Raw genomic sequence first — 17,038 nt, 5'->3', positions numbered from 1 at the left:
TTCTCAGGTGAGTTTTGGCAAACTCCAGCCTGGCTTTTTTATGTCTCGGGGTAAGAAGTGGGGTCTTCCTGGGTATCCTACCATACAGTCCCTTTTCATTCAGACGCCGACAGATAGTACGGGTTGACACTGTAGTACCCTCGGACTGCAGGGTTCTTTATCCACCATCCGCACAATCTTGCGTTGAAATCTCTCGTCAATTTTTCTTTTCCGTCCACATCTAGGGAGATTAGCCACAGTGCCATGGGCTTTAAACTTCTTGATGACACTGCGCACGGAAGACACCGGAACATTCAGGTCTTTGGAGATGGACTTGTAGCCTTGAGATTGCTCATGCTTCCTCACAATTTGGTTTCTCAAGTCCTCAGACAGTTCTTTGGTCTTCTTTCTTTTCTCCATGCTCAATGTGGTACACACAAGGACACAGGACAGAGGTTGAGTCAACTTTAATCCATGTTAACTGGCTGCAAGTGTGATTTAGTTATTGCCAACACCTGTTAGGTGCCACAGGTAAGTTACAGGTGCTGTTAATTACTCGAATTAGAGAAACATCACATGATTTTTCAAACAGTGCCAATACTTTTGTCCACCCCCTTTTTTAGGTTTGGTGTGGAATTATATCCAATTTGGCTTTAGGACAATTCTTTTTGTGTTTTTTCATTGAAGACAAATTAAATGAAGAAAATAATACCAAAGAATTTGTGATTGCAATTATTTTCAGGAAGAAACTGAGTATTATCTGACAGAATTGTAGGGGTGACAATACTTTTGGCCACCACTGTAGATGCACACACTTTTAAGCAAGATTTTTTTTCTTGCTAAAAAGTGCGTCTTATAGTTTGAGAAATATGGTATATATGAACTAATAATCATCACACAAAGGATAAGGTATGCTGAAGTTTTAAAGAACTATGCAGGTTTCCATTTAAAAAAATGACTACTTGTGTGGCTACAGATGTCAAACTGAAATAAAACTGAATTGCAGTTGTTCATTTTTTCGCTTCTAAATTTGATTCTAATCCCTGTGCTATCACTTAATTATTATCGTCTTCAAATACATAAAACCACACTTTATTCATTAAGATTGGTTCTGTTTTTGAGGGAATAAATTGTTACATTTTTATATTGCAAAATTATTTCTAAGGAACTTTTCTTGCTATAACTTATAGTTGGGATGATGCTGCAGAGCTTGTAACAGAATATCTGAAGCGTCGTGGGAAACCTTTCCCAAGAAATGCTACATCCCTGGACATCGTAAAGGTAAAAATGTCAATCATAAGGCTGAGTTCACACGATGCGTTTTTAATGCGTTTCCGCGGCGTTTTTGCAGTTGCGTAAACGCCGCGGAAACGCATTAAAAACGCATGGTAGAAGGGCAGCAATGTTCCCCAATTGAAATCTGCATGTGCTGTGCCCATGATGCGGATTTTTCCGCAGCGTAAACGCTGCGCTCAAAAATCCGCAGCATGTCAATTAATTTTGCGGAAACGCGGCATTTTCGTCGCCATTGACTTGCATTAGAACGCGCCAATTCCGCAAGACTGCATCTGTACTTGCGTTATTGGCGCGTTCTAATGTGCGGATGGTACCCGAGTGTGGAGAAGAGGAGAGTCTCCTCCACACCCAGGTACCATTAAAAAAGCTGTAAAACAAGAATAAAATAAAAAATATATATATACTTACCATCTGTCGGCCCGCGCACTGCTCCTGCTTGGTTCCCGGCACTTGCAGTGAGTTGAAGGACCTGCGCTGACGTCAGAGTCATGTGACGGGTCACGTGACGCTGACGTCGGCAGGTCTTTCAATTCAAAGTTGCCGGGAGAACGGAGTGTAAAGCAGGACAGCGCGGGCCATCGGAGGTAAGTATATACACTCTCTCGGGTCACACTATATAAATCCATGCTGTTTGCATGGATTTATATAGTGTGACCTAGTTGTCAAGCACTTTCCAGGTGATGCTAAAAGCGCCTGTCAATCTGCATGCGGAAACGCATGTGGATCCGCATGTATTCTGCAGGAAAAACGCATGCACAATCTGCATGCGTTTTTTCTGCCAGGGAGATACAGAAATGATGCAGAAATTTTCTGCTTCATTTCTGCATCGTGTGCACATACCCTAACTGTTACACATTCGCATTCACAAACATTCACACAATTTTGTTTGTTAATGCATTTGTGTTCATCACTGTCATGACCATTCTCACTGGAGCTGATGTGACTAGGGGAAACTAGACCAGTTAGTCTGTCTAAAAAGATGATAATCGACCAATGTACATCACATACGAATAATCGCCCAAAACTGCCACCTGAAACGTTCGTTTAAAAAAGCTTCAGTGGGCAGTGAGAAAATTGCAAGATTGTGAAATGGCAAAAAAAACCAAACATAATATTTAACACCTAAACCACTAAGGTTTTGTCCAAGAGCTAACACGTTTACAGGATGCCTTCAGTTAGTCCTGCACTTCTCTCCACATAATCAAGCTTAGAACATAGATTTGTTTAAGAACAGAAGACAGAACTTATTAATTTTAGTTTAAAATAATGTGAACAGTCACAATGCTTAAATGGGTTGTCTAGTCACAATATATTGATGACCTATGCACCATATAGGTCATCATATTGATGACCTATCCACAAGATAGGTCAGCAACATCAGATCAGTGGTGTTCCGACACCAAGAATCCATACCGCTCAGCTGTAATTTGTCCCTGGGCCGCCAGATGTAAACACCTTTAAACGGAAAGCACAGCTCCATTCAATGTGTAGTGGCCACTAAACTGGTATCACAGAACAGATTCTATTCTATAGAAGTGAGCTTGTATATAAGAGCTGTTCTGCAGTACCCGGCAGCGGCCACTACATATTGAATGAAGCTGCACTTTGCAGCTCCGTTCAAAGTGTTTACATCTCGCAGCCACCGGAAGAAATAGGAATGGATTGTGGGGTGCTGGGTGTCAGACTTTGCTGATATGATATCCTATGGATAGGTCATCAATATTTTGTAAGTGTATAACCCCTTTAATTAATACAAATAGCACAGTAACAAATATCATACAGTAAAAAGGTGCAGACAAGTCTCTAAGGGTATGTGTCCACAATCAGGAAATGCTGCGGGTTTGAAGCTGCATGTTTATGCAGTGGAAAGCACAAAAAAAGAGGACAAAGTAGGAGTCTCCAAGTATGAAAAGATTATAACAAATTTATTGCACATAATAAATTAGGCACACAGCAGGGGTAAGTGCAGATAATATGTGAAGCATAAGAAAGAGACCCTCCCCACATAGGACGCCCCCTGACGAAGGGAAGACCGAAACGCTCGTCTCGTCACCCCTGCTCCACGTGCGCACCATCCATATTGATCCATATAGCCCTTGACTGCCCCGTGACTGTCGCGTGACGTTAGCTGACATCCCTGGTATGTATACAGTGGCTGTGCTGGGGACTTTACATGGGTTCAAGGCAGTGAGTGGTAGGATGAACCATTCAGCTGCCCCACCCATGTTATTAGGGCATGACAGTTGGCATCTTATGTTCTAAAATTAATTTAATTAATGTGATCCAACCAATTTAATCAATAGTATCATGTTTGCTCCTGTATGAACATATATGGAGTTGCAAATTGTTATTACTCTATAGTGATGCTTCTTCTGTCTTTACAGATATATCAATGATTTGTACATATGTAATGTAGGATCTATTTTGGAGGTCGCTATGTGGGGAGGGTCTCTTTCTTATGCTTCACATATTATCTGCACTTACCCCTGCTGTGTGCCTAATTTATTATGTGCAATAAATTTGTTAGAATCTTTTCATACTTTTGGACTCCTACTTCGTCCTCTTTTTTTGTGCTTTCTATGTCTATTTGACGATGGAGTTTATTTGGTCCACAATGTGGTAGTATGCAATGTAGCATTATATATAATGGTGATTTAAATTGTGCATTTGAATTGTGGTTTACATGCTACCTTTTTCCATGAATTGTGTCTATTTCAATGTTTATGCAGTGGCAAACCCGCAGTGTCCATATGTTACAGCATAGTGGATGGGATTTCTAGAAATCCCATGTCCACTATGCGTGCATCTGAAGCTCCGGATCACCCGCAGAAACTGACATGCGGCGCGTCTTTCAAGTCCGCAGCATGTCAATTTCTCTTGCATGTCTGCTTGTGGACTTTCCCCATACAGTTGCATCAATGAGGAAAGATCACATGTGGGGAAAAAAAAAATTTGCAGCCGCTCATTTGTCGAATTGCAACACTATTTTGCAGTGTTGGGGCCACAGAGGATCCTGATTGTGGGCACATACCCTTAAAGTAAAGGGATATAAACCAGAAATCTAACGCTTGTATTTATAAGATCTAATGCCTGGGGGAAGCAGAAAGTAGGACACATCTTCATTTCAATTGACCCCCGAGAAATAACCAAGGTCTTACACATTTTAACCCCTTCCGGTCATGGCTAGTTTTCGTTTTGTCCTTATCCTCTTCCATTTTTTTTTATTTTTCCATTGACTTAGCCTTATGAGGTCTTGTTTTTTGTAGGACAAAAGTTGTACTTATGAATGACACCATTCATTTTATGATATGATGTAATGGAAAGTGGTAAAAAAAATATTCAAGTGCCACAAGATTGCTACAAAAAAAAAAATCGCAATTCTAGATTTTTGGGGCTTTTTTATTTACCATGTTCACAATATGGTAAAATTACCTGGCAATATGATTCTCCAAATCAGTACGATTACTGAGATACCAAACATGCATACGTTTTGGTTTTTTTTTTTTGCACTGCGATCGCGTCATGGGGACGCCGATAAGCACATGGAATGACTTGCCCCCCTACCGACGTGCTGTAAATGCTGCTGTCACAGATTGAAGTGGATGATTGCTGAATATCACAGCAATCATCTGCCGGGAAAGATACGGGCTCGGAGCCGGCATATGACTTAACTGTACATCATATGCCGGTAAGGTGCTACAGCCAGGTCTTTTAGTCCTCATCCTGTGATGTCACCAACAGGCCTGTGTATTGGGCACTTGCATTTTAAAGGGAATGTGTCCTCAGAAAATTACCTACAGTTTAAATCAGATTCGTGTTAGATATTTTTGTTTTTCCCTTCCCCCATGACAGCACACCTGAGAGAGGATCCGCCCTTCAAGGACAGGAAACCATCTGAAATAAAAGGGCGGCACCTCTCCCTCGCTTCAGTTGGTTTCCTGTCCTTGATAGGAAGCCTCATGGAATATCAGGCGGCTGCCATAGGAAGAACACTTACCCAGGCCTGTCCCGGCGCTGGAAGAGCCGGCTGTAGTCCGTGACGCCGGCCTTCAGGTGCTTGAAGAGCCGTCCGAAGGTTCCCCGGGGACCTGTCGCACGTGCTGGCGCAGGCGGTGCAGAGGTCCTGGACTTCCGGACACCGCCACGCCGCCCTGCCCCGGCCACCCATGTGACCGGTCACGTGCCTCTGACGTCGCGGTGCGGGGCACGCTGGGTGGGGGCATGCCCTGATGACGGGGGCGGCGCCGTAAAAAAAGATGGCGGCGCCCTGCATAATGCCGGCCGGCATCACGAAAGCGCTGGCGATGGTTGCAGGAGTTGAATGGCGGTTAGGGGGAGGGGTTTGGATACCGGATGGAGACCGCAGGGACCAGCAGGTGGTGACCTCATCCAGTCTCCCATAAAATGGAGCACCTGAGGTCAGGAGGTTGCTCATCAACATGTCGGACATGGAGCAACAGCAGCTGTCGCCACAGTCGCCACCGCCTGCATCGCCATCTTCATCTGCTCGCCGGTCCAGAGGGTCCAGTAGGAGGAGCAGTGGTGGTCCGAGTCAGAGGGGTAAAGCATCTCAGGACTCCTCGGTCTCCAGGAAGGATGCGTCGCGTATCCTGAAAATAACTCCAATTCCGGTATCTGCAATGGCGGGGTGAGTGATCTTTGTGAATGTCACTATATATATTGCTAACGGGCCCTACTGTGTGTTTAAATCACCAGGAGGAACCCAGGAAGGTAACCGCCAAGAAGCGGAACAGAGAATGCGCTATTAGCAAGTGCCCTCTAGCGATAGACTGGCAGAAGGAGCTCTGCGCGGACTGCGTTAAAAAAACCATATGTGAGGGAACCCCGGATTTTGCAGCTAGCCTCAGATCGGTCATCAGATCGGAGGTAGAGGGCTCCCTTAAAGTACTCCTGAAGAAAAGGAAAAAAAAAAATTTCTTATCTTTCCCCTGACTCTGGTTCCTCCGTGTTGTCGAAGGGACAGGGCCATAGTGGGTCCTCATCCTCATCCTCCTCCTCTTCAGACAGCGATAGGGATGGGAGACCGTGTTTTCCCGTAGAAGACACAGACAAATTGGTGAAGGCCGTCAGGACCACTATGGGGTTGAAAGAAGATAAACCCATTAAGTCCCTAGAGGATATCATGTTTGCGGGGTTGGAGGAAAAGAAAAAACGTACCTTCCCAGTGAATGCTAGAGTCCAGACTCTCATTAATAGAGAATGGAAGAAGCCTGAGAAAGTGGGGGCCTTGCCTTCATCTTCAAAGAGAAGGTATTCCTTTGATCTAAAAGACTCGGAGGTCTGGGACAAGGTGCCGAGAATCGACGCGGCAGTCTCTAGGTCTTCAAAAAGATCGGCACATCCTCTTGAGGATTCGGGGGTGCTTAGAGACCCCTTAGACAAGAAGGCGGATTCCTTTTTAAAACATGCCTGGGAATCCGCAGCAGGGGGTCTTAAGCCGGCCATTGCTGGAACATGTACAGCTCGTTCCCTTATGGTATGGTTACGGCAGCTGGAAGATCAGCTAAAAAATAAAAAGACCTCAAGGGAGAAAATATTAAACAGTCTCCCGCTGCTACATGGTGCAGCTGCCTTCCTAGCAGATACCTCCGCTGACTCAGTGAAACTGGCAGCTAGGTCGGCTGGGTTATCGAACGCGGCTAGACGAGCTCTGTGGCTTAAAGGATGCCCTGGGGACTTGCAATCAAAAGCTAGACTGTGCTCTATCCCCTGTGACGGCCAATTTCTTTTTGGGAAAAAATTGGACGAGGTCCTTGAAAGAGCAAGTGACAGAAAGGGTAGATTCCCTGGGGTTTCGGCGGATGCCAGGAAAACCTATTTTCGGAGGGGAAAATTTAGTAGAGGTCGCCCCCCGGGAGAAAAAAGGAAATGGGACTTTAAGAACAGAAAAGAGTCTTGTTACATATTCAGCGGTTCCTCCGCTGCCCCCAAGAAACCTCCACAATGACGCTAGGCCACAGGTGGGAGGAAGACTGTCCTTTTTTCTTCGTGCCTGGGAAAAAATTTCCTCCAGTCCCTGGGTCCTCGACATAGTGAGGGAAGGACTAAGGATTCAATTCCTTCAACAGCCAGGCGGTTCGTTTTTGATAACTCCGGTGAGAAAATCCCCAGAAGAACAGCGGGCCCTGGAATCGGAGATTTTGAGCCTAGTGGACAAGCAGGTACTATGCGAGGTGCCGGACAGTCAAAAAGGAAGGGGATTTTATTCCCCTCTCTTTTTGATAAGAAAACCGGACGGGTCGTTCAGGACTATTATAAATTTAAAGGGCCTCAACCGGTTTGTCAGCAACAGTACGTTCAAAATGGAGTCAATAAACTCTACAATAAAGCTTCTTTCCCACAATTATTTCATGGCAGTGATAGATCTCAAAGACGCATACTATCACGTCCCGATTTTTCCAGGTCATCAACAGTATCTGAGAGTTGCTCTTTACATTCAGGGGAGCCTCAGACACTTCCCGTTCCAAGCTCTTCCCTTCGGGTTGTCAATTGCTCCAAGGGTATTTACCAAGCTGATAGAGGTAACAGCCTTTCTCCGTATCCAGAATACAATCATAATACCCTATCTGGACGACTTCCTTATAGTGGGGGATTCAGATGAACACTGCGTTTCACATCTGAATCAGGTCATAGCGGTCTTGCAGAGCTTGGGCTGGATGATCAATGGCAAGAAATCAAGACTAGAACCCGCAAGGATTCAAGCCTTTTTGGGGTTTACACTAAATTCAGAGTGTCAAACTTGTCTTCTACCCGACAGCAAGATAGACAAAGTCATGAATGTGGTGTTGGCAGCCATACACACTCCAGTTATGTCCCTAAGGGAGGCTATGTCCCTGTTGGGAACCCTAACGTCTTGCATTCCGGCGGTCAAGTGGGCCCAATTTCACACAAGAAACCTTCAGTGGGAAATCTTGTCAGCACAAAAGTTAAGAGGGCATTTAAACGGAAAGGTCCATCTCTCCTTGCAAACCAGGAACGCCCTCTTGTGGTGGACAAGCAGGTCAAATTTGTCTCGGGGGGGTCCAGTGGAACACGCCAGTACAAGATATCATCACGACCGATGCAAGCAACTCTGGGTGGGGCGCTCACCTGAAAGATCATATGATTCAAGGCCCTTGGTCGTTCTGGGAAAAAAAGGGGTCGTCAAATTTAAGAGAGCTATGGGCAGTGAGGAATGCTTTAGAAGGCTTCCTCCCTTTACTCCAGGGTCGCCATGTCCGGGTTATGTAGGACAACAGAACCACTGTGGCCTACATAAACCACCAGGGGGAAACAAGATCTTATTCTCTTCTGGAGTCAGTAAGCAGGCTTTTTCAAGTAGCAGAAAAAAATCTCCTCTCTCTCACGGCGCTACACATACGGGGCATAGACAACACAAAAGCAGACTTTCTAAGCCGCAACAAGTTGAGGCAAGGGGAATGGGCCCTGAACCCCACTGTGTTCCATCAGATAGTACAGCTGTGGGGGTCTACCAGAGATAGATCTGTTCGCCGACAAAGACAACAGGAAGGTGGAGAAATTCTGCTCTCTAGACACAAGGGGGAACCCTTGGGCAATAGATGCTCTCCAAATTTCCTGGAGCTTCAAGCTGGCCTATGCATTTCCACCAATAGCCATGATACCTTTAGTGGTGAGAAAGATCAGGAAGGATCAAGCGAGAGTGATACTCTTAGCCCCCTTCTGGCCAAAAAGACCATGGTTCTCCCTGTTGAGGATGAGGTCACAGTCAGACCCATGGATCCTACCGGAAACCCCGGACCTTCTAGCTCAGGAACCAGTATTCCATTCTCAAGTGAAGGGTTTCCACTTAGCAGCATGGAATTTGAGGGGGCAATATTGAGGAGCAAAGGGTTTTCATCAGGGTTAGTGTCTACCCTGTTAAAAAGTAGGAAACCCATAACCACCAAGATCTATGGTAGAACGTGGAGGAAGTTTTTGCAGTTCCTGGGGAAACCGTTAAGCCAAAAAACACCAATTAATTCAATACTGGAGTTTTTACAGAAAGGATTTGAGTTTGGCCTAGCTACCAGTACACTTAAGGTCCAGGTTTCTGCCTTAGGTGCGTTATATAACCATAACCTCGCAGCAAATAAATGGGTTACAAGATTCATTAAATCTTGCGGTAGATCTAGGCCAGTCTCAATTCCCAAAGTTCCTCAATGGGACCTAAATTTAGTACTTGACGCACAAACCATGGAGCCCTTTGAACCAGTTCAGGGCTTGTCAGCAAAATATATAACGCTCAAAACTATTATTTTGGTAGCTCTAACATCAGCCCGTAGGGTAAGTGATCTACAGGCCCTGTCCATAAATCCTCCATATACGCAAATATTTGAGGATAGAATAGTTCTGAGACCTGATCCAGCCTACCTTCCTAAGGTTGCACTAAAATTTCATAGATCTCAGGAGATTGTTCTGCCCTCCTTTTGTAACAGCCCAAAGAACTCCAGGGAACAAAAGTTTCATAATCTTGATGTCAGAAGGGCTATGTTGCAATACATGGAAGTCACTAGCCAGTGGAGGCGTAGTCAGTCCTTGTTCGTAGGCTTCCAGGGGAGTAGGAAGGGGTATGGGGTAACAAAAGCAACAATAGCCAGATGGATTAGGGAGGCCATTTGTTTAGCTTACTCTTCAAGTAACACCCCGATTCCTGACGGCATCAAGGCTCACTCCACCAGGGCTGTGGCTACCTCATGGGCAGAGAAAGCAGAGGTATCGATAGATCAAATCTGTAAGGCCGCTACATGGTCGTCACCATCTACCTTTTTCAAACACTACCGTTTGGATCTATCCTGTCTGTCTGACTTGACCTTTGGTAGAACGGTGCTACAGGCAGTAGTCCCTCCCTTAGGTGTTTCTTTCTCCAAAATTCTCTCAGGTGTGCTGTCATGGGGGAAGGGAAAACACCAAGGTTACTTACCGGTAGCCGGTTTTTCCAGAGCCCATGACAGCACCCTTATATTCCCCTCCCTTTTCTCTCACCCTCGGGTGTGCACGTGTGTTGGGTGCTATTTGATATGGTGTTGGATTTTGTTTATAACTCCTGTTTTGCGGAGGTCCTCTCAATGCTCTGTAACGAACTGAAGCGAGGGAGAGGTGCCGCCCTTTTATTTCAGATGGTTTCCTGTCCTTGAAGGGCGGATCCTCTCTCAGGTGTGCGGTCATGGGCTCTGGAAAAACCGGCTACCGGTAAGTAACCTTGGTGTTTTCACGATCTCTATTAAAAAAAACAAAATTTGTAATCTTGCAAAAACCTGATTTAAATAATAGATAATTTTTCATAACATGTTCCTTCAGCAAAGTGGTCCAACTCACGCTATCTCTGTGATATATGAGGGATTGGGCAGAGAGGAGGGAACGGAGAAACTGGCATGGGAGAGGGATTTGGGGTTTAGTTTGTCCCCTCTTGAGTGGGCAAAAGGGTTCCTCTTCACACATAAGCTTACTAATGCTGGGACTGCACAAGAAAAGAATAAAATACTTACACGATGGTATCACTACCCATCTAAATTACATGCAATGTTTCCGAAACTGTAGGGAACATGTTGGAGATGTGAAAGTGAAGTGGGTTCTATGATTCACATACAGTTAGGTCCATATATATTTGGACAGAGACAACATTTTTCTAATTTTGGTTCTAGACATTACTACAATGAATTTTAAGCAAAACAATTAAGATGCAGTTGAAGTTCAGACTTTCAGCTTTCATTTGAGGGTATCCACATTAAAATTGGATGAAGGGTTTAGAAGTTTCAGCTCCTTAACATGTGCCACCCTGTTTTTAAAGGGACCAAAAGTAATTGGACAATTGACTCCAAGGCTATTTCATGGACAGATGTGGGCAATCCCTTCGTTATGTCATTCTCAATTAAGCACGTTACCTTGAAGGTCTAGAATGTATGTATGAAAGCAGTTGATTTGAGGTGTGATGCTTGCATTTGGAAGGTTTTGCTGTGAAGTAAACATGCGGCCAAAGGAGCTCTCCATGCAGGTGACATAAGCCATCCTTAAGCTGCAAAAACAGAAAAAACCTATCCGAGAAATTGCTACAATATTAGGAGTGGCAAAATATACAGTTTGGTACATCCTGAGAAAGAAAGAAAGCACTGGTGAACTCATCAATGCAAAAAGACCTGGGTGCCCACGGAAGACAACAGCGGTGGATGATCGCAGAATAATCTCCATGGTGAAGAGAAACCCCTTCACAACAGCCAACCAAGTGAACAACACTCTCCAGGAGGTAGGCATATCAATATCCAAATCTACCATAAAGAGAAGACTGCATGAAAGTAAATACAGAGGGTTCACTGCACTGTGCAAGCCACTCATAAGCATCAAGAATTAAAAGGCTAGACTGGACTTTGCTAAAAAACATCTAAAAAAAAGCCAGCACAGTTCTGGAAGAACATTCTTTGGACAGATGAAACCAAGATCAACCTCTACCAGAATGATGGAAAGAGAAAAGTATGGCGAAGGCGTGGTACAGCTCATGATCCAAAGCATACCACATCTTCTGTAAAACATGGCGGAGGCAGTGTGATGGCTTGGGCATGCATGGCTGCCAGTGGCACTGGGTCATTAGTGTTTATTGATGCTGTGACACAGGACAGAAGCAGTTGAATGAATTCTGATGTATTCAGAGCCATACTGTGTGCTCAGATCCAGCCAAATGCCGCCAAACTGATTGGTCGTCTTTTCATACTACTGATGGACAATGACCCAAAACATAAAGCCAAAGCAACCCAGGAGTTTATTAAAGCAAAGAAGTGGAATATTCTTGAATGGCCAAGTCAGTCACCTGATCTCAACCCAACTGAGCATGCATTTCACTTGTTAAAGAATAAACTTCAGACAGAAAGGCCAACAAACAAACAGCAACTGAAAACCACCGCAGTGAAGGCCTGGCAGAGCATCAAAAAGGAAGAAACACAGCGTCTGGTGATGTCCATGAGTTCAAGACTTCAGGCAGTCATTGCCAACAAAGGGTTTTCAACCAAGTACTAGAAATGAACATTTTATTTACAATTATTTAATCTGTCCAATTACTTTTGGTCCCTTTAAAAACAGGGTGGCACATGTTAAGGAGCTGAAACTCCTAATCCCTTCATCCAATTTTAATGTGGATACCCTCAAATGAAAGCTGAAAGTCTGAACTTCAACTGCATCTGAATTGTTTTGTTTAAAATTCATTGTGGTAATGTCTAGAGCCAAAATTAGAAAAATGTTGTCTCTGTCCAAATATATATGGACCTAACTGTATGGTGGGAGTGTTCTAAAATTAAACCATTTTGGGAGAAGGTATTTGACAATTACCAACGTATCACAGGAAACAGAGTATTGGGGTCTCCTCAAATAGCCCTTCTGTCAATCCTCCCTTCCTCAATAGGTGTACAGAAGAAGGATTTACTTCGATTTTGCTTAACAGCGGTATGGACAGTAATTCCACGGTTTTGAAAACTTAAAACCCCTCCCTAACATATTAGATTGGTACAAGGAAATGGTGAATCTATGTAGAATGGAAGAACTGTCTGCAGAATGTAATGGAACCAATGATAAATTTAGAAGGGTTTGGAGCGGATGGATTCTGTTTCAGGACTCACCTGATTTTCATAACCTATTCTAATAGTTTCAACAGATACATGTGATTGTGTTCATAATTAGTCACACAGGTATAAGGACCCTCGACCCTCTGTCTTTTCTCCCTCCTTTTCTTTTTTCTTCTTATATGGGCTTTTCAGATACAATATAGAAATTACCTCAACATATGATCCTCTTATAGGCGGTTATCTTATAAACATTATATTGTTCAATACACTAGCATTTGAATTATTTGAAAAAAGTAACACCATTTGAACTTTGAAGAAAATATAACAAAATAGACACATAAAAAAATGTCCAAAGTCGAATACAATACAATAGATTTTTCTTGATCTGCAAAATGTAACATGATTAATAATTAATGCTTAATTGATGTTTAATAAAACTGAATGTAAATAATAATTTTTCATGCTCTGATTTTCCGTTTTGACTCTTGATGTTGATGCTGTTCTCTCGACCTCTAGGTTGTGTTGGTTAACCTCAAAGAAATTTCACTCTCAGACCCAATGTAAAAAAAAATCCTATTACTTAAAATCCTATGACATTTTTCACAACAGTAATTATATTCACTATTTGATTTGACTGGAAGAAATATAAACCATCCACTGACATTGCAAAATTCTGCCATGATCTCATGATTATTTCATTTTCTTTTTTTTTTTTTTTTGCAGGGATTTCTAAGAGAACAAGCATAATGCTATTTGTGCAACGTCTGTCTAGAAAGGAAAAAGGATATAAAAAAAACTCTAGAATTTTCTTTGATTGTACTTATTGTAATCTGCACGTCTATAGTTTAGTAGTTCTTGACACATATTTGTTGTACTTAGCTTGCAAACTACCTTGCAGAATCCTGTCATTTCAAGGGTCTTTGTTATCTGTGTTTGATCATTCTGTATCCTAACCAGTAGTTTATCTCCATGGATATATAGTCTATAAATACACATTTCAAGAATACACCATTTCCTCTTCTGTACACATTTTCCCATGTCATTTATGCAGTATATGAATGTTGAAATAAATTATATTACATTGTTTGTTGATCGCAATCTTTGGTTTTGATTAAACATGAATCATGATGGGATTTATGTGCCATATTTTCCATTGGAACTTGTTTCATTCATACGTTTTTTTTCTTGAAACTCTTCATGGTTTCCTTCAAAACCGTGTGGGAAAAACAGTGATAAAAATATAACTGCACATGTCCAAAAACATTAATGCCAGAGAGGCTTCAAACACAAAGCTAAGTATGTCAAATTCCTAGCACATTGTTAAATGTTTCGAGATAACCACTATTATGGCTGACATTGTGCAGGAAAGAAAGCAAATTATAAATCCAAATGTCACGGATTTTATGGTTCTTTTCATTTTCCCATGCCCCTGAACTATTTAATGGTTTGTTTTATGATATGACTACAAAGAACTCATAATGACACGTTATAAGTACACTCTCATCCCAGTTAAAATCTTATGAAGTGTTTTATTGTCGATCTCCTTTGTGATTGAATGTGCTGTTGATAAATACTGGACTCTTAAGCCCCCGTCTCACATAGCGAGATCGCTGCTGTGTCACGGGTTTGGTGACGCAACAGCAACCTCACCAACGATGTCGCTATGTGTGACACCCTGCTGTGAGGTCGCTGATCGCTGCAAAGTGTCCTGGACCATTTTTTGGTCGTTGCGTGTGTGACCAGCGGGAGCAGCGATCAGGCTGGTAACCATGATAAACATCGGGTTACTAGGGGCACACGCGCACCTAGTAACCCGTTGTTTAGCATGGTTACAAGCCTGCTAAAGTGAGCGGTAACCTCCCGCTCACCGTAGCAGAGTGGTAACCATGATAAACAACGGGTTACTAGGTGCGCGTGTGCCCCTAGTAACCCGATGTTTATCATGGTTACCAGCCTGCTCCTGCTTCAGCAGGCTGGTAACCAGGAGCAGGACATCGTGGAAAGATTCTTTCCACGATGTCGCTGCTCCCCTGATCGTTGGTGAGCCTGCCTGTTTGACAGCTCACCAGCGACCACATAGCGACGCAGCAACGATCCCTGACAGGTCGTATCGTTGTCTGGATCATTGCAGCGTCGCTAAGTGTGACGGGGCCTTTAGAATGATCCATAGCAAAACTATGATAAGACATGCTGGTGTAGTCCTAATTGTTTTAATTCGGTTGTGAGGGAAGGACAGTATCAAATTACTTTATCAGTAACTGCTGCTTTCCCGTGGGGAAGAAAAAATGTAACTACCATAGAGAATTCAGGTTGCCAACGTCAGGAGAAAATAGTACCTGAAAGTTTTAATGGTCACAGAAAACCGACATTGCAAGACCTAAACACACAGCCCTTTCCAAAGAAAGCGCTTGCAGCCACAAGGAAATTTTTCTTGTTCTATCACGATCTTTCATGCGTCGAGTATTTTTGCTGTGCCCAAAGTGCAACATCTTACAGTTCCAGGAAAGTGGATGACATTTATAGATCTCTGATGTACACTGTGCTTTTTTTTAACACTGCATAAACTGACCTGTTGTGCGTTTTTGAAATCCACAATGTGTCAATTTCTCTTGCAGGCAGGGGTGGATTAAGAGTAGCAAGTGCCCCGGGCAGTTTAGAAGGCGTGGCCCCCTCCACACACCTGATGTATCACGTCACATGATCCCCTTTGATAGATTATGTGATAGTTCACGTGAAATTAATTTGGCGCAATATTAATATATTAATGTAAAAAATATATAATTAACTGTATGAATTAATATTGAGCACAATTAAGAATGCTGACATCCCCTATATACAGTATGAGACCCTACACACAATATGAGCTGCCACAATCTTCCCATACACAGCAGGAGGCTGCACGGTGCCATCTATACACAGCGGGAGGCCGCACGGCGCCCCCAGAGACAGCGGGAGGCCGAACGGCGCCCCCACCAGAGACAGCGGGAGGCCGCACGCAGTCACGCACACATACAGACATATACATACACGCATAAACACCTTTGAAACACAAAAATACATATAAACAGACATCACACAATGATATCTGCCTGCACACATACACACACACACACACACACACACACACACACACTCACCATCCCCCGGCTCCCGTCGTCCAGCTCTTCTCCGGTGGTAAGTATCAGTGCAGGGTGCGCACTGCGTGACGTCACACTAGCAGACACGGCCGGGCCAGCACACAGGGAAATTAACAGGTGTAGTGCTGGCCCGGCCGGAGAAGAAGCAGCGGCAGTGCGCCACTGCTGGGGGAGCGGTCCGGGAGCCCCCCACCTCTGACTGACGGTATGTGCCGCGGTGCTGCACATATTATAATGAGGGCAATCTGGCCATGGACCCCCCGCGCGATAGCCCAGATTGCCCTCATTATAATCCGCCTATGCTTGCGGGTATCCTGAGTTTTATATGTGGATTTTCCCAATAGAATTCCATTACGTGTGGAAAATCCGTAAATAAAAATTGCATCAGTGGAGCTTTCCGAGGTGAATATGCTTTTAATTGTAAAAAAAATAAAAAATCATAATTGTTTTTAATCAATAAAATAAATGTTTCAAGTTTGGTATTGCCATCATCATACTAACCTGATTACTCATAACGCCAAGTCATTTTTACAACATATTAAAAGCATTAAAGGGAGTGTGTTAGCACGGAATGACTGTTCAAACCAAACTACAGGCGATCCTTGCACCCTTATCGTTGTCAAACATTGAAATGAGCCTTGCCCCACCTACATTCTATCTCACCCCCTTCCCCACCCCACTTTTCTTTGATTGACAGCTCTAGCTTTATAGAGGCAGAGAGAGATGAAAACAAGTAGGTAGGAAGATGTACTTAAATGTTTGGCCACGCCAAGGATGCACTGAACGCCTGTACTTGGTTTGAACAGTTATCCTAGTTTTACATACGTTGAACATTAATTGGGTCATTCAATACTACAACTCATCCTGCAACAAACAATCCCTTACACTGACGAGAAAAAGGGTAACAATGTTTTGAAGATTTGATTTTCAGGCTCCATATCTCACCATCCACTACTGCTTCGAACACGAGACAACCGAGATGATGGTCTATAAAATGATAGTTATATACATAAATTGACTCACAACTATTTAGCATATGATTAGTTATGCAGATTCTTG

At 43.5% G+C, this 17,038-nt stretch overlaps 1 protein-coding gene across 1 annotated transcript in view; it reads left to right on the top strand.

Annotated features, from left to right (window-relative positions):
* Positions 1-13,973, top strand: part of KNTC1 (kinetochore associated 1) — a 221,818-nt gene extending 207,845 nt beyond the window's left edge. The window contains exons 63-64 of the mRNA XM_073676226.1: positions 1,170-1,260; positions 13,566-13,973. Of these exons, the coding sequence (XP_073532327.1) occupies positions 1,170-1,260; positions 13,566-13,589 (115 nt within the window). The 3' untranslated portion in view covers positions 13,590-13,973. The remainder of the gene's footprint in view (positions 1-1,169; positions 1,261-13,565) is intronic.
* The last annotated feature ends 3,065 nt before the right edge of the window (positions 13,974-17,038 follow it).

This window comes from Phyllobates terribilis, unplaced genomic scaffold (genome assembly GCF_046119375.1).
Source record: "Phyllobates terribilis strain yellow unplaced genomic scaffold, ASM4611937v1 Scaffold_1__5_contigs__length_1240528914, whole genome shotgun sequence".
NCBI lineage: Eukaryota > Metazoa > Chordata > Amphibia > Anura > Dendrobatidae > Phyllobates > Phyllobates terribilis.
This window is presented reverse-complemented; position numbering and strand designations above follow the sequence as displayed.